At 35.9% G+C, this 16,994-nt stretch overlaps 4 protein-coding genes across 4 annotated transcripts; 2 read left to right on the top strand and 2 right to left on the bottom strand.

Moving 5' to 3' along the window:
• Positions 1-1,076: 1,076 nt before the first annotated feature.
• On the top strand, positions 1,077-2,146 carry LOC113706859 (mitogen-activated protein kinase kinase 10-like). Its single transcript, XM_027228888.2, has one exon. It carries the CDS (start codon positions 1,077-1,079, stop codon positions 2,088-2,090), a length of 1,014 nt encoding a protein of 337 aa, XP_027084689.2. The 3' UTR covers positions 2,091-2,146.
• Positions 2,147-2,603: 457 nt separating this feature from the next.
• Positions 2,604-7,088, bottom strand: LOC113706862 (protein SAMBA-like). Its single transcript, XM_027228892.2, has 3 exons — positions 6,863-7,088; positions 5,758-5,868; positions 2,604-3,047 (listed from the first exon to the last, which is right to left on the bottom strand). The coding sequence occupies exons 1-3, from the start codon at positions 7,029-7,031 to the stop codon at positions 2,986-2,988; spliced, it is 342 nt and encodes a 113-aa protein (XP_027084693.1). The 5' UTR covers positions 7,032-7,088; the 3' UTR covers positions 2,604-2,985.
• A 106-nt stretch (positions 7,089-7,194) lies between these two features.
• Positions 7,195-9,237, top strand: LOC113706860 (uncharacterized). Its single transcript, XM_027228889.2, has 4 exons — positions 7,195-7,423; positions 7,577-7,895; positions 8,021-8,187; positions 8,355-9,237. The coding sequence occupies exons 1-4, from the start codon at positions 7,340-7,342 to the stop codon at positions 8,643-8,645; spliced, it is 861 nt and encodes a 286-aa protein (XP_027084690.1). The 5' UTR covers positions 7,195-7,339; the 3' UTR covers positions 8,646-9,237.
• A 477-nt stretch (positions 9,238-9,714) lies between these two features.
• On the bottom strand, positions 9,715-13,645 carry LOC113706861 (syntaxin-22-like). Its single transcript, XM_027228891.2, has 7 exons — positions 13,081-13,645; positions 11,702-11,795; positions 11,115-11,254; positions 10,866-10,940; positions 10,626-10,783; positions 10,437-10,537; positions 9,715-10,088 (listed from the first exon to the last, which is right to left on the bottom strand). The coding sequence occupies exons 1-7, from the start codon at positions 13,269-13,271 to the stop codon at positions 10,023-10,025; spliced, it is 825 nt and encodes a 274-aa protein (XP_027084692.1). The 5' UTR covers positions 13,272-13,645; the 3' UTR covers positions 9,715-10,022.
• Positions 13,646-16,994: the final 3,349 nt, after the last annotated feature.

Here is a 16,994-nt window from a genome sequence, read left to right on the forward strand (position 1 = left end):
TATGCGGTATGGTTTTGAAGCGTGTAAATTTTTGGATATTTTGAACTGTATAGTTTAAAAATTTTTGAAAATTTTTTTGAAGTTATTGTAGATAAAGTTGTTAAAAAACTCATAGTAGATAAACTTGGCAAAAAATTTGTTTGCCAAATAGGCTAAATTTAATTAAACTTTTTTACCCTAAAATAAATGTTTAATGGACTCATCGATCCGATACGTAGTCGTATTAAAATTATAAGAGTATTCGACAAAAGTATCAAACAACCATCTATTTTTAAAGAAAAGGTATGTTAATGTAATTGCCTGTTGAAACTAACACTAGTTATGCGGTAGCAATATTTTTAGTTAGCTATATCCGTTTTTTTTCCCTTTTTTTTTTTTGCTTTTTTTTTTTTCTCATTCAATTTATAAAATTTTTCATTTACTTAAACAGCTCAAGTCACCAAAGACTTGAAACTCCAAAAGCTTGCAATCAGTCCAGGGTCATCTATCAAGTTCTTGAAACTGACATTGCAATTCCTAAATCAGATGTTGGTGACAAAATTGAAGAAAAGAAATGCAACAAAGCATTCCTAAAATCACTACTTTATTATTGTCATGCATTGATTATCACTTTAGTTTCGGACGTGATAAGAAAATCTTTTATTCACATGTGCAGTTCAATCCCCAACTTTAGGTTGTAGTTAGAAACTGCCTTTCAGGGCAGAAAGCACATTCTATTTGGAGTGAGTGGACTACATGCTTGATTAATCAACAACCATGCTACTAAATTATCCTTCTGATTCTAAAATTTTTTTTTTTTTTATACCATCACAACAAATGTACACATGGCAGATTTCAACTCACTGTAATCCCTAACTCAACTCATAGCCAGAAGTAGGAGTCTGACGTAACCACAAAAACCTCACCTGCCCTTGATTATAGATCCCTACTTCCATATGTCAACTTTCCCAAGCGTCTTAGGCCATGCACGTTTTGGTCTCAAACAAGCCCATAAGCACCATGCAACGTATAAAGAAGAGACTTAGTTTGATAGACTTGCAAGTCATATATTCTTGTATTTCTACAACTGTTTACATATGACACTGGTGAGGAAGAGAAAGGAAAAGCAGGCCCTGAGGATCACTGTACCCCCAGTTTCTAGTTCTTGGCATGGGTTTCTATCACCATCACCAATATCATCCTCAAGCTCAAACTCTCCGACCATCACTAACCTTGCCGATTTCGAGAAACTTGCTGTTCTTGGACATGGCAATGGAGGAACAGTCTATAAAGTTTTCCACAAGCCAACAGGTGCAATTTATGCATTGAAAGTACTCAGGTTTGGCGAAGATATCGAAAGGGTTCAGCAGCAGTCTTTGAACGAGATGGGGATACTCAGAAGATTGGACTCAGATTGTGTTGTAATGTGTCATGGGGTGTTTGAGAATGGATTTGCCGACATAGATGGAGGTGGTGATCTATGCTTTGTTATGGAGTACATGGAAGGAGGATCACTCTATGACCTCTTGCAGAGGCATCATAGGTTATCTGAGGAAGCTATCTCTGGCATTGCCAGAAGTGTCTTGGAAGGACTGCACTATTTGCATTCAATGCATATTGTTCACAGAGATATTAAGCCATCAAATTTGTTGATAAACAGAAAAGGAAAGATGAAGATTGCAGATTTTGGCATCAGCCGACTTGTGGCAGGTTCTGATAAACAGCAGTGCGATTCATACATGGGTACTTACGCATACATGAGTCCGGAGAGAATTGATCCAGAAAGGTGGGATGGAGTTTACTCTGATGGATTTGCTGGGGATGTATGGTCCCTGGGAGTGGTAATAATGGAATGCTTCACAGGTCGTTTTCCTTTGATTAATCCTGGGGAGAAACCAGACTGGATCACTCTCATGTACGCAATTTGTTTTGAAGAAACATGGGAAATGCCAGAAACTGCATCAGCTGAGCTTCAGAACTTTGTAAGGAGGTGCTTGGTGAGGGATTGGAGGAGTAGAGGAACTGTGGAGGAACTACTCTCTCACCCTTTTTCGACTAAATTTCAGCATGTTGCTCCCCAGAACCTGCTCTGTTACTCTTCTTGTGTCTGAATGATACTCCTATCAGTGAGATTTTGATTAATTGCAAGCACAGGAAAGGCATTAGACGTTTGGAAACTATGAGTAATTTGATGATATTCTTATTGATCCAAGGGGCATAGCAATACGCTGTCCAGTTACTGGGAAAATCGAAGTGCTATAGAGCTCCGACCACCTTATTGGACCATGCATACACGTCCATGTTTTAGACTAGGTTTCTATATATCCTTTCTAACCTTTTTCACTCTTCCTTTTTGTTAAACCAAAAAGGAAAAGAAAAAAAAAATGCTGTACACAGGGAAAAGGGAAAAAGGGTAAAATAAAAGCAAGGCTTGCTATTTACTAGAACTCTCTCTTCATCTATATGCAAATTCAAACTCACTACATGGGTTAGGGGGGGTGGCGAAGGATGCAACTGGCTCAACCAATGCAGTTATTGTGTCATAGTTGGAAGCAAAAGAGCTAAAACATGGAGTTCTCTACTCTTAACAGAATCTTCAAAACAAGGCCTGGGAGACTATAATATTTGAAGAAGCAAGATTTGATAATAGAAGTATCAAAGTTTCACCAGGCGTTTATTTCCAACATTCCTAGCTAGTCCTATTAGCAACTGAATGGCTGTATTCAACAAGAAAGTGTTGACACTTTCTAAGCAGCTATCACTGGACAAAGCACCAATGGCTGCTCTAAACTAGCAAGTTTACTGTTGCAGAAATTTAGAGTACATCAAGAACAGATACAGAGCAGACCATGACAAACTTCAAGTAGAACGGCATATCCAGGCATCTTGGTCCCTCTTAAGCCAGTACTCTAGCTCAAGCTATTATAGAAGGCATGAATCAGTTCAAGAAACTTGACGGTCACCTCTCGCTGGCTCATGGTAATTTCTTTATTAAGGATATACAAATCAGTTTTTCGGGGCCAAGTTATGATGCTTCGTAATTCCAAAACGCTTCTGTAGAAGCCCACCTGTATAAACACGAGAGTTAACATGGCCAAGAGGGAAATTTCATGCAAGTTGGAAGAAGACTAGTTGGTGTTACAAATAGCAGGATACAGTTCGAGAAGCTACAAGCCTATAACGCCCAGGAAATGCTTGGTGTTACAAAAGCAGGATACATTCTGAGAAGCCACAAGCCTACACCACCTCCACTACCCGCAATCCCAACTCCAAATGCACGTGCAAACCAGACGAGAAAAAGTTGCTATCTAAAACGAAATGAAGAATTAAGTCCAAATGACCTTTTTGGTTTTGGACACGACTCCGATTTTGCATTCCAGATGCTTAAGATATAATAAAAGACTAATTCCACTATATAACATTCAATGTCTTCACCAATTCTCACTTTGGACCTCAAACTTTTACTAAAAACACATTAATAGAGCTACAAACCTGTCCCAGATCACCAAAACCAGTTACACTGTCAACAGAAATGGAAGAAAAATAGGCTAAGCGCACACCATGTTATTCTTCCTCTGACTTGGCAGTTATTGTTAAGCTATCAAATATGCATGAAAAGTATGCATTAGTCAACAATCTCAGGAATTGGATAACTTGGTATGTTTTACCATGCCATTTACTCCATCAATAAATTATACTGCTTTATACGTTAAAAAAGTTGAAAAATAAGAACAGCAACTAACTGAGACGTCCTACAAACAAAACCAGTGTGCTTTATATTTGACAAGATCTCCCAGAAATGCGCATTTGACACTCTGCAAATTAATAATTTATTCTCTACAATTGCCACGAATAGCATATATGAAGACCTCTAGTTCAAAGAATGCCTAAGGTGTTCTAAACATAAACCACAAAACAAAGAGTAATAAAGTTCAAATGACTAGCCTTTTCATTTAAAGTTGCCATGAGCTCAAATAATACTAAACCCTTCCCATGTGGATTAGCTTGATGCTAGAGGTGGCAATTTGTCCCAAATCCCAATGGGTTACCCATGCCCATAGGGACTTTGGGCGGGATGGGTACCGGAATTTGATATTGGGTTTAAAATGGGACAAATCTCAATTATACCCATTAATTGATGGAAAATTTTGGGAAATACTTGGGTACCCATTGGGCTCAAATAGCAAGGGCTCTGTTTGGATTGGCTAATTTTTTGGATATTTTTGAAATATTTTATTGTCGCAGAGTATATGAAAAATTTTTACTATAAATTTTTTTTGAAATATTTGATATACTAATATGGATGAGATATTTTTTGAGTTATTGTATGTTACTGTAACATTATATTTGAAAATTTTGTTTTTTGAAAATATAGCCAATCCAAACGGAGTCTTAGATTCAAAAATTATCTTTAACAATTTTTATAGTCATACCAGCGAATATAATCTAGCAGCCTTCCTAATCATTATCCACAAGAATTTCCAGCATTTCAGTCAGTTTAGACCTGTCATCTTTGGACAATGATGAGGATAAATATTCAACACCCTAAGTGCCTTGGCCATCTTGATATATGTTGGAATATGGCTGTATTATATCTATATTTTCCTTTATTTGTTAATCCAATTTTTGGTGGGAATCCTGAGTATAAAGCACTTGCATGTTTATTTAATAAAACTAAAAGAAATTTAATAAATCAAAACAATTAAAGTTATATAAAAAATAAAAAATGAATTAAAGGAAAATATATATATAGAAAATAGATTTGGGTATTGGGCGGGATCAATCTAAACCCATCCCAAAGTGATCCCATCCAAGCTAGTCCCAAAACACATATGGGTAAGGATGGGTCCAAACCCATATGACTCGATTCCATCTTAAACCCAAGCAAATCCCGCCCATCCCGCCCATTTTGCCACCTCTAACTTGATGCTTTTGAACTGAGTTACAGATTTGTGTTGACATTGTCATCTAAAAATGCGTTGATAACAGAGACAAAATTGAATTGTCGCGCATCAGATGTAGAGTACCTTCCCTTTCCCTATACACTGCATCAACTAGTAACCAAACATTTCACACAGCCAAATTCACTGACAGATCCTGGGCTCAAGAAACTGGCCAAACATGCCAATATATAGGAGGGGGAATAAAGAAGAAAACAGGAGAATTAGACATTAAAATGATGCTTCTACCTATGTATTTGCCTACATAATCAGAATTCACAAATGAGTCAACAGATGACAGCAGCAGGGATTGTTAAAATAGGGAAAAAAAGAAAAAAAAATGTAGCACCAATTAGTAATTAATTGGTGAGCCAAAACCAAACAGTTCTACAAGGAACTGACGAAAAACTAGTCCGTATGAAGTTGAGGTCTATTGTGCATGGCTGGCCCTCCAGCCTGAGAATTGCTAAATTCTGGGTAAAAGGCCTTCAATGCAGAAACAGGGCCATTGAAACAAAGTACAGTAGTTGGGAGTTGAGGAAAAACTAAATTACAGGATGAGGCATTAACTAAACTTTGAAATGTCTTGGGCATAAAATTCATATATTTAACAGTGAATAACATTATTATGGCCAGTATTTCTATCCAAACAACTATCAAAATATATCATTAAAGTCTCAAACTACAAATTCTCTCAAGGAACTAGTGAAGATCCTTTGACTTGCATTTGCATAGAGGTCAGTTATAGTTCAGCACAATTTTAACTCGCATGATCTAGTGGACCATAACATTCAGATCATGTTAAAAGCAGATATAAGAAACAACCAAAACAACTAACCTGGTCTTGAAATAAGATTAATACGAGATCGGGGTCCCTCAAACATCCAGCTATCCTCATCAAGGGATTTAACCTCTTTGTTCAAAGCAGCCATCAGGTCAGCTTTCAGAACTGCATAAATAAGATAAGAACCCTTCAGAAAGTTGATGCAAGTTTCTTGGTTTAAACAAGCCACTACTAATCAAAGGTTCAGAAAAGCATTTCATATTCTGGTAATTCTTTTCAAGCGAAACCTTGCACAAATCACCACTATAATAATGGGACTTACCTAAATCCCATGTGCATACAACAGCTTAGAAGATAAGAGAGGAGATAAGTAGGTCTTCACAGAGAAAGAAGCTTATGCTTCTGCTATCTGTGAAGTCTGAGGGATCTTGGTCATACTGAAGCCAAATATCAGGAACTGATTCACCTCATTAAAAACTCTATCTCAAGCAATACTGGTCTCCATCATCTCTTAAGAGTGAGAGTTTTCCTATTTCTTGTATTCATTCATGTAGTGGTAGGATTTCTCTTCTTGCGTAAACAGAGTATTTCTCCAGCATTTTTTGACAAAAGATAACTTTCTGAGGTGGTCCAATGCTTTTATCCACCGGGAATTTCCACGTTAAATCTTTTCTTCTCTTATGTATGAGATACAAAATGCTGAGGCCTTATTAAAAATACCATTGGACACAAGCTCTTTAATGTCAAAGCCTAATTTGCTACCAAAGGTCCGAAACTGGAGGGTTTCTCAAATTTTTCCTTCAAGCTAAATTGGATCGCGTGGCTCATTGTTCAACATTTAGCACAAAATAATGTACCTAAATTTGAATAAATTACCAAAGTTTTCCACAAATTCAAAAAAAGAAATTGCTCCAACCGGGTTTGAGTATGCCCCCAAATCGCACTTCAAACACTACTCCTAAAAGACTGATATTTAAATGAACCCAAATTTTGTGCACCATAAATTATGCACACAATACAGCAAAAATTTACAGTCCTTTTAGTTATTTAATAAAAAAAAAAAGTCACATGGATCCAATGTTGTTGTCTAAAACTAGTACAAGCTAGAGAAGCAGATAATTATCATCAGTGCAGTGGGAAAAAAAAAATAGAGACTGACCAAGAAGGGCCTCGTCTTTGCGGTCCTGAATTGAAATGAGATCCGCCGGAAAGTGGTAGTCCTCGACGGATAGAGATGACCCTCCGACCACCGCATTTGCACTCCCAGCCACCGCCGTCGTAGATATCGATGACCTCGCCGGCGATGACGACAGCGAACTATTACTCATCTCCAATTCCCCTCTTCCTTTTTACCCCCCCAATTCTACTATTCAAAAAGTTGAAGAAACCGGCTTTTCAAACTAATACTAAACCTGATACGACGTCGTAGCACCGTTTAATTCGTCAAATCACAGCCGTTGATAGACTCAATCTGAGATATATTGAAAAGCATCCAAATCGATCCGATTTCATATTGTTGAAATGCGTATATGAATGCAAAAAATACGTAAAGAATACTGACTACATCTACACGTATATATCCTAGATTTTCCTTTTCTAATTTTGAGATTTGGTCAAGCTTTGATTATACATTGAAATGGAGATTCAAGATTTCCAATTTCAGAGCTGCTTCAGACTTGGAATATTCATCTTCATCTTCCTCCTGCCCAGTTTTAGCCTGGTCAGTTCAGCCCAAAGGCTTCATTTTCCTTCTTTTATTTCATTTTTACTTTTTATTTTCTTCTTTGCGGTGCAAAATTATGGATATTAAGCTTCAATTTTTGTAAAATTTATAGCTCAGAATTTTTTTATATTTCGTGGGTTTTGATTTTAGGGTCTTGAGGAGTACATTTCAGCACAGTATTTCAAGAAACATGAAATTTTGGACGATTCAAAGTTCAATAGCTTCCTAAAGACTGATGTTTCACTAAGTTCTTGCCAGATGCTGCAACCTGAACTGAATAATAAGGAGCCAAAAATGTTAGCTTTACACAGGAATTTGATTGGGGAAGGTTCACATCGTCGTTTATCTTCATCCGTTAGGTTAGAAATCCAAGTATCTGCACAATCTTGTCAAGCCATTGTGATAGAAAGACTGCCCTCTGGAGTTTTTGCAGATCCTTTTGAGTTGCAACATCTTGTCCAGAGGAAAGGTATAAGATCCATAGTTCTGATCTTTTTCTTTTTTTCTTTTTTTTTTGAAGATTTTATGTGTACAAATGGCTCTATGTTTTCTGGGGTGGTGGTTGTTTTAGTACGTTGGTATCATTGGTTGCAGTGTTCAGCAATGCTGCTGTGTTTGGGGATACAAATCTAGAGTTGCCTTCATTTCGGTCCAATAGGTCATTAGTTGAAGTTCATGTGCGGATTGATCCTGGCATGTTTTCTGGAGATCATAAGCAGCTAGAAATCAACATTGAGCTCCCATTGCATGCGCGTTATCAGGTATGCAATTCTGGACGCTATCACCTTATGGAGACTGTTGATTTCCCTTGGAGTTCGTTAGAATGATGAACATCTTGTTAGTTTTTGGATACAAGCAAGTGCACGAACTGTATAAGAGTAAGGGCAATTTGTGGAAAACTAACTCTCATTGTTTAATCTTTCTACAGCCATTAGGTTATGGCATTTCGAGAGTTGAATTCGGCCTGCCGGACATAGTTTTCAGTTGCAGAAATGAAGGAAATTTGCATGAGAAGAGCTGTTTGCTTGTTCCGACTGATCAAGGTGTCAAGGATGAAGATGGCAATATAGTATGGGAAGTGCCTTGTGGAAACAAGGAGCACGCAAAAATTGTGTCATTTGTGACATTCATATCAGCAATTTTGTCAGCTTTGTTAATTGTCTGGACTTCTGTTTCTTCTTCAAATATTGCATTCACAGCTGACCTGAAACAATCTTGATATATTTAGATTGTTTCTAATCATCCGTGATTTTGCCAAAAGAAGTTCAGAGCTTAAAGAGAAAAACTTCCCAGCCTTGGCTATGCACTTATATGTCGACTGCACTTCAACCACCACACCTTTCAGTTCGACAATAATGCTTCGGGAAATGCTTCTCACATTTTGGTCTCCAAAATTTTAAGGTACTTGTACTCCGGAAGAACTGTGTTCTCCTCTCTTCTTGCCCAACTCTCAGGCACCTGGCGGAATTTTGAGTGTACTTCTGAGGAATGTAAACGCTGAACATGGTTGAGATTGTTGTGTAGGATACTGTCTTCGTAGATGGGTTAGATACTTGAGTCCGCAAACAAATCAGGTTGTTTAATCGATGCTTCCTGAAGTACCTGTGCTGATCATATCATGCAGATTTCAGACACATCTATTTGAAAGCCTCGGTGCTTCAGCTTTTACCATTGGAGATGTTGCCGATACTAAATGATGGGCCAACTTTTGTTATTTCCAAAAAATCAATATACATATGGAATGTAGCATTATAAAAAGATTTCTTAGAAGACTACAAGAGGTGAGGAATCCAGATGATAATTACACTCCATATCAAATAGTAAATTATTTGTAATCTGCATCAATTTCAAAATCTTTGAAGAAATTACCATCATCAGAAGGTAGTCATATTCTGCATCAAAAAATAACTTGGCCTCCCAAGAACCTGGACATCAATTCAAGTTCCTATCATCCATTGCCATAATTTCATTCTCAAAAAGTTCCCTACCATATGCCAGTACGGCACCTAGCAAAGCCTAAAACATTCTCATGAACCAAGAGTTAGTGCTTTTATGTACATTCACTGACAGAAAAAGTGTGCACTAAAATTGGGCATGAACTTTTAGCATCACTATAAGAGCAAATACTCATTTGTTGACTCAGTGCCAATTAAGGACACGAGACAGGCTAAGGGATACCATCAGTAGATTGTCCAACGAGATGTTCACAAGATGAAACATGAAAGGCTCCGCCAAGCAATAGTCCTTATGATCTCCAGACCCAAAAACAAACCAGTAGAGTCAATGAGTAGCATAAAATCCCACACAAACAGATTGATAATCATTCAACAGAAAAATCAATTATATTTGCAAGACTAATTATATGACAAGCAAAGGAAAACCTCGAACCCAAACCTGCCAATTACAAAATACAACACCAATCCCCACCCAAAAAATAAAAACTTAATATGGCAATGGAGGTCATAAATCTTGCTATTGATACAATTTCAGTGAGTGGCGCGATCCAATCAGCTGCAGTGCTTCACAAAACAAACTTGATCACAGGATTGTCGAGTAGACGTAAATTCTCCATCCAATCATATTCAAACTTTTCTCACTAGGCAGCAAGTAATACAATAACAATGAGAAGCACAATCCCAAAAATGACCAGAAGCAAGCAGGTCTGCAGCCAGAAAAAAAAGGACATTGCATAGTAAGTTATAGATTCACGTAAAGATACTAAAAAGGAAGGAAGGAGTGTGTCGAAAATATAGCCTTCATACTGCAGTCATAGTTTCTACCAACAGAAAACTTACCTAATACAAATCAATTATTATTAAGAGGACAAGAAGTTCAAACTAAAACTAATCAAGGGCAACAGGAAGATTTTTGATACGTATGACTACACGTGGAGTACACTGACATCCATTTAGTTACAAAACCTGAACTGCAATTTTATCCTCGTGTCCACCAGAGGCCCAATTGTGGAAACATGATACTAGACAAAAAGATTCAAGAATTAATATGTTACCACAGATGAGTTTGATCTTTGTGTCTTTGCAGCCTTGGCAAGCTGTGATCTCCCTTGCGCTGTTGCGGCATGAGCATTCTCAACATGGGAACCAATATCATCTGCCAGTTAACCAGTTGCCTCCATTAGCTAATGTTCCACCAGAATAACGTATCAAAATGCTATTTAAAAAACTGTAGAGTGAAGTACCAATCATATTTCCCTGTTCATGAACAAGCACAGCCAAATCTTTAAATATGTCATTTACTTCACCAATCTGTTGTTGTATTTCTTGTATACCCTGCTCTCTTTCCTCTATTATCGCCTCATTGAAGGCAATCTCATTATCCAACAATAAGATCTCTTGTCTGCAGCACAAACAGTGTAGCAAAATAAGACACTGATGTTAACTGTATACTTTACTGAGAGTACTTTTTTATCACAACATACCTTCTAGATTCTACAAGAAGTGCTTGCTGTTCTGAACTCTTATCTGAATTCACATCTGTCTCACCAGCAGTGTAGCTGCAGGGAAAATGATTTGTCTTTATTAAAAAATAAAAAAATAATAAAAAAGAACAGCCAACATGCTAATCCAAAGGGCGAGCAGGTTCACATTATATTATCAACACGAAGCCACTCCACAGCAAACACAGCAATGAGTTTGAAATTGAAAAACTTCATGAACAGACAAAATACCTAGATTGCTGGACTGCTTGAGGAACAAAAGGTGTATATGCCGTTTCCCTCTCAGCTGCAAGCCGTTGGGCTTTCTGAAACTCTTTTAAGACTGCCTGGAAATCTTTAGCAAGCTTAGCATCTGTAATTTTCTTGCTGGCCTGCAAGCAAACAGATATTTAACTTCAACAAACTACAAGATGCAAGTTTAATGGAATTTCTCTAAACGGGTGGAGGCAAAGGGAACTGGCAGACACAGAAAAGGTTAAAAACAGAAATGGAAAAAGAAAGTTCAAGTATGTGCATACCAAACCATGGAACATAACTTGCACTGTAGATACTCAAACTTTAAAAGCAACTCATGTAGATTGCTCAACAAGAGCCAAAAATGATTATATAGATAGTAGCACAGAAGGTTATGAAGAGGCGCATGGAAAATGATGATCCTAAGGTGGAAGAGGGAGTCTGTGTGGGTTTAGCATTCCATGTTAACGGAGAAAGCATAAAAAAGACTATGTCATAAAATAGGACTGGTGGTAGTGAAGAAGAAGGGAGTAAGGGAGGTACAACTGGTAGGAGGTCACACCCCGTGAATGAGGAAGACTTACACTGACGTCAACACGGTGATCCGTTTCACTTGCTTGCTTCAGCTTTGCTGAGGTATCCTTAACCAATTGCCCTATGTGCAGCCTCGTCTTGTGCCTGTAATTTTTGCAAAATCAATGTAAGTAGCCTATGAAAGGACACAGTTTCCTTTTAAGCAAAGAGCTTGAATTACATAACAATACAATCACCCCATAATAATCGCATGATGAAAATTCAAAAGCCCAGTCCATATAAGATCATCTGGTAGTAGTCCAATAAGTTGTGGATTCAAATGCTCAAGCTCATTGTGGTCAACTCAAGATTTTTAATAGGGCCTCCAGCGATCACCAGAGTGGTGGTTAACAACATAGTCTATAAATCCTACTTAGTATTCCCTTAATCCAATTAATTTTTTACATAAATCCCTCGAAACATACCACTCACCAGCCTAACATTTTCCTTTAAGCGCCCTCTTTCTTGTCCTTTGGGGAAAGGGAAAGGTAAGTGAATTTGACTTCCAGCTCCTACCCACATTTTAATCACGGCACATACCAAACTGCCCCCCAAATGGACTTAAAACCTAGATAGACTAGGCCATAGCATACAAGCACCAGCATTGAAGATACTCCCACTCAACATTTGCCCATGAAAGGCTCAGGCACTCCCATTGAAGAAAACACCTCCACCACCAACCCCCGCACCCCCCAAAAAAACAAAAAAAAAAGAACCCAATACAAAACCTTGTCTAAGCTTGAATGCATTTTATGAAGTTCAGAATACTTCTTATTCTCTCTCCAAATCATATGATAATACAGCATTAACCATTTCTCCTGCCATTTTCACTCACCAACACTACTAGTTGAATTTGGCACACAAGGCAAGGCCAGACCAACTTCTTTACAGAGACACCTCAAAAGAAAATTTACGCCTTTCTAATCAAATCATATGTATGAATTCTTACTATGCCTTCAGCTATTAACTTTACTACCCATCAAGTTTGTAGAACCATCAATTATACTGCCTGAACTATATGTAGTTATTAATGGATTGCCTTAGACCAAATGCACAATCCACAACAATAATATTTCTCCTCTACTACCCAAAAAAGAATCTATATGAACCAAGTCAAACCACCAAACAATTGGAAATTGAATCACACCCCCTCAATGCTCTCACTCAAATTAACGGAATTAGAAAAATAAAAAATAAAATCCCTTTTTCCGAAAGAAAATGTTAAATTTTGAGGAAAAAAAATGATCCGTTTGACTGCATGAATTCATTCAAAAACCAACCAAAAAAATTGGGAATCCACCTGGTCACTCGGAACCCAACTCCAAATCATCCACGTTCAACTCAGAAAAAAAAAAAAAGAGGAAAAAATATATGTAATCAAGAAACTCACAGCTTCTCACGGAGCTCAGGTGTGTCTTTAGGAGTTCCGAGGGTATTAACTAGCCGTTGAAAAGTGGAGACGGCGGTATTGATCTGAAAAATCCCCGACGCCACAGCTTGGGTCGGGTCTTGTTTCCCATTCACCAACCCTCTTGGCCGCGACCCAATTGCCCTCCCCGATTCTAGATCCTGAAAACTCATCTCTCAAAACCCAACAAAATTCCCCAAACAAAAAAATCCTGTACAAAAAAATATCAAAAAAGTTATACTATTTTCCTGTTATTGGGAAAATTGGGTTTCAATTTGGGGAAAATTGAGGGGAAAAGAGGGATTGATGATTCCAGCCGGACAAGAATCAAACTTGAGAGGTGAAAATTGGGGTGAAGAATTTTAGCCGCAAAGAAAACCAAGGCGAGACTTATGGAGAACTGAGGGTAGAGAAAATTTTTTGAAAATCTTTGAACACGAGATTGTTAATTATAGAGGGAATAAAAGTAAACAAGTTGGAGAAGGGGGACTTGGGGAAAATGTGGAGAAAAGTTTATCAATGGGGTTTTGAAAAAGACAGAATGATTGTTAATGCGTTACATTTGGGAAATAAAGGGATGGGCCGGCGGGCGTGGTGGCGGGTAGGCTGGACGTGGACGCGGCTGCCGGCGAGCTGAGTGGATTGTGGACTTACACGTGGATTTTGGAGAGGGGTAAAAAAACGGCAATAATACAACTTGTTTTGTGCCACTTGCGCTGTTTTATAACTGTGTGGCTAAAATGTTGCTGTCAGATTCCTAGTTTAGCAATTAGGAGTGGGTTGCGTCTACGGTGTAAAGTTCACCTTTCTGCCCATAGTAGGCAGAACCAATGCAAGGAGGCCAGCTGTGCTATGTGGGACGCACAAAGAAGGACATCCGAGCACCACTGGAGAAAGCCGGTTTGGCTTGGATGAAAAACGTTATATATTTTAAAATTACAATAAAAGTCCTCTTAAAAATTTGTTCATCATCTAATGCCCAATACTTATATTTGATAAATTAAAATAGTTAATTAAATATTCTATTATAATATAAACAACTATATGTCATTGAGTTGATTGAATGATATATTTTTTTTTGTATTTCAATTAGTTGTCAATTAAGTTTCAATTGAAATAAATATTTTATAATTATTTAAATTATCAATTTAAGATGAGCATAAATATAAATACATTAAATTGTATTATTGAAATATTTGATTTAATATAAAAGAAAGACAAGAAGAAATACAAGAAATTTTTTAAAAATTCATGTGAGTCCTTTATATTAGTAATCACATTTACTTGTTATTATAATTACAATGCCTAACCATAACCAATTGAAACTCATATACACAAGTCATACAACAATTTGCGTTATAATGTTTACAATTAAAGTTACTATACACTCAAATTAAAATTCTCTTTTTTCCACTAAAATTTCTTTTATATTAAATCAAATATTTCAATAATACAATTTAATGTATTTATATTTATGCTCATCTTAAATTGATAATTTAAATAATTATAAAATATTTATTTCAATTGAAACTTAATTGACAACTAATTGAAATACAAAAAAAAAAGAAAATATCATTCAATCAACTCAATGACATATAGTTGTTTATATTATAATAGAATATTTAATTAACTATTTTAATTTATCAAATATAAATATTGGGCATTAGATGATGAATAAATTTTTAAGAGGACTTTTATTGTAATTTTAAAATATATAACGTTTTTCATCCAAGCCAAACCGGCTTTCTCCAGTGGTGCTCGGATGTCCTTCTTTGTGCGTCCCCACATAGCACAGCTGGCCTCCTTGCATTGGTTCTGCCTACTATGGGCAGAAAGGTGAACTTTCCACCGTAGACGTAACCATTAGGAGTGTAATGAGAGACTCTAGTTCGGCCCCTCGCACGTGTACTAAAATAAATAAATAAATAAAATTAGGAGTGCCTGCAACTTATTTGGGCCTATTTAAAGATGATTTTGAGTTGGTTTAACCTTTCAATTCTAATTAACAATGATCTAAGAATCAAGTAGAGAAGAAGATCTCGATGATAACATGTTATGATTGTTTTGGAAGGAATTACTTCAATTTATAGTTAATACTAGGGGGAAGTTCGCGCTAAGCGCGGGAGTTTTAACCTATGTGATAAAATATTTATTCAAATAAATTTATTAAAAAAAAAAGATAGTAAAATTAGAACTGTATGGTAATTGGTTTAGTTGAATCAGTTGAAGTGCATGAAATTATAAGTAAATTGGCCAAATAAACAAATTTATAAGTAAAAGAAATAGAATTGTAATAAATAATCACACCATACCACAACAACAATAACAAAATATCATTACCTTTGTTACTGTACCATTATAACACAATCATAACCATATGCAATCAACAATTAACATGTATCAACTATAAGGTCAGATTTAGATCTTACTTTGGTCATGAAATTGCAGTCAATAGATAATATTTAGTCGCAATTTAACCACTTGGAACCACGAACATCAGATTTTGGAAATATAACTAGAAAATATAAGAAGGTTCCTATGGATATTCATATGTATGTGTCATGTATTCCATAACGAAATTTCCATATTCATACAATAGCTATTGAGAAATTATTGCAGCAGAAAACTCACAGATTTTATTGTATCATCTAAAAATCCAAAACTCCAGAAAGAGAGAAAATAAATGAGTATACCTGTCCAAACACCCACAACAAAAGGTTAAGTACAAGCATTTTAAGCAATATTCTTAAAAGCCTCCATTATTGTCAAGTTGAAGAGCACTACAATTATACTTATAACGGATTGAAAATATGGACCAAAACCAATCATATTCATTATCAAGTGCTTCCTGAACCAATCATCTTTAGCATTAAGACCCTCTATTATTACAGCTATAAAAGCTACTCAACAATTATAAAAGAAGATGAAGAACATTGCAATTACATTTGTAAGTGATTTAAATACTACTTAAAAGCTTGATGATCACGTGGAATATAAGCCAGTTGCAAATGGGAAGACACAATAGTCAAATCCAACTCAACTATACATTATAATGTTGCACATTTGGCTTAATCACTTGCATTTGATTTTTTTTCCCTACCTAAATTATCTCCAAAAATAACAGATGAAAAATTTTCCAACTGTCACCTACAAACTCCTTTATATATATATATAGGAAATTAAAATCATTCACTTTTCTTCACGTATTAAATGCTAAACCAACAAACATATTGAGTCTTATTGTGTTCAAAAGAAGGTGCAAAATAATGGTCATGCCTTGTTTTGATTATTTTACCTAATTGTATATTTTGGTTTCGAACAATAAATTCTTTTAACGTTCTAGTTTGTTTTGTACTTGAATTTAGAATTTTTAATAAAACAAGAGTGGCTTTAAATCTAGAATCTGTTTAATTGTAACTTCTATCAATTCTGATTAACTATTTTTTTTAAAAAAAAATCTTCAACAATTGAGAATAGTCCCAATTTTGTGTGTTTGAATGAGAGATCGTTTGTTTGGAAAAAAAAATGAGAGATCATTTGAAATATATTATCTAGAACAACATTATAACACTTTTTTGTGATGTGATGTGATGTGATGTATATAAAATAAAAAAATTGTTTGAAAATATAAAAAATTTATTAAAAATATATTTATGGTGCAAGTAAAATAATATTAAAAAAATTTTATTTGCATTCCATATTTTGTTATTTGCATTCCCACAATTTATTATATCATATAGTCTAATAAATGAAAACTATATAATAAAATGATAATGGGAGTGCAAAGAACAAAAAAGGGAGTGTAAATGATATTTTTCTAAAAAATTGTGAATCCAAACACACATAATTTTGTAAATATTACTCTGCATTTTTTTTTTTAATAAACAGCATGAATT

Source organism: Coffea arabica, chromosome 8c (assembly GCF_036785885.1).
Source record: "Coffea arabica cultivar ET-39 chromosome 8c, Coffea Arabica ET-39 HiFi, whole genome shotgun sequence".
In the NCBI taxonomy this organism is placed as follows: Eukaryota; Viridiplantae; Streptophyta; class Magnoliopsida; order Gentianales; family Rubiaceae; genus Coffea; species Coffea arabica.

Coding starts and splice junctions, on each gene's coding strand:
- LOC113706861 (XM_027228891.2), bottom strand. CDS start 13,271: ATGAGTTTTCAGGATCTAGAATCGGGGAGGGCAATTGGGTCGCGGCCA. Junction 11,796..13,080: donor CCTGAGCTCCGTGAGAAGCT/GTGAGTTTCTTG, acceptor CAAAAATTACAG/GCACAAGACGAGGCTGCACA. Junction 10,089..10,436: donor AAAGATCAAACTCATCTGTG/GTAACATATTAA, acceptor TTCTGGCTGCAG/ACCTGCTTGCTTCTGGTCAT.
- LOC113706862 (XM_027228892.2), bottom strand. CDS start 7,031: ATGAGTAATAGTTCGCTGTCGTCATCGCCGGCGAGGTCATCGATATCT. Junction 5,869..6,862: donor CAAAGACGAGGCCCTTCTTG/GTCAGTCTCTAT, acceptor TTATTTATGCAG/TTCTGAAAGCTGACCTGATG. Junction 3,048..5,757: donor TAATCTTATTTCAAGACCAG/GTTAGTTGTTTT, acceptor GTGTTTATACAG/GTGGGCTTCTACAGAAGCGT.
- LOC113706860 (XM_027228889.2), top strand. CDS start 7,340: ATGGAGATTCAAGATTTCCAATTTCAGAGCTGCTTCAGACTTGGAATA. Junction 7,896..8,020: donor ACATCTTGTCCAGAGGAAAG/GTATAAGATCCA, acceptor CATTGGTTGCAG/TGTTCAGCAATGCTGCTGTG. Junction 8,188..8,354: donor CATTGCATGCGCGTTATCAG/GTATGCAATTCT, acceptor ATCTTTCTACAG/CCATTAGGTTATGGCATTTC.
- LOC113706859 (XM_027228888.2), top strand. CDS start 1,077: ATGACACTGGTGAGGAAGAGAAAGGAAAAGCAGGCCCTGAGGATCACT.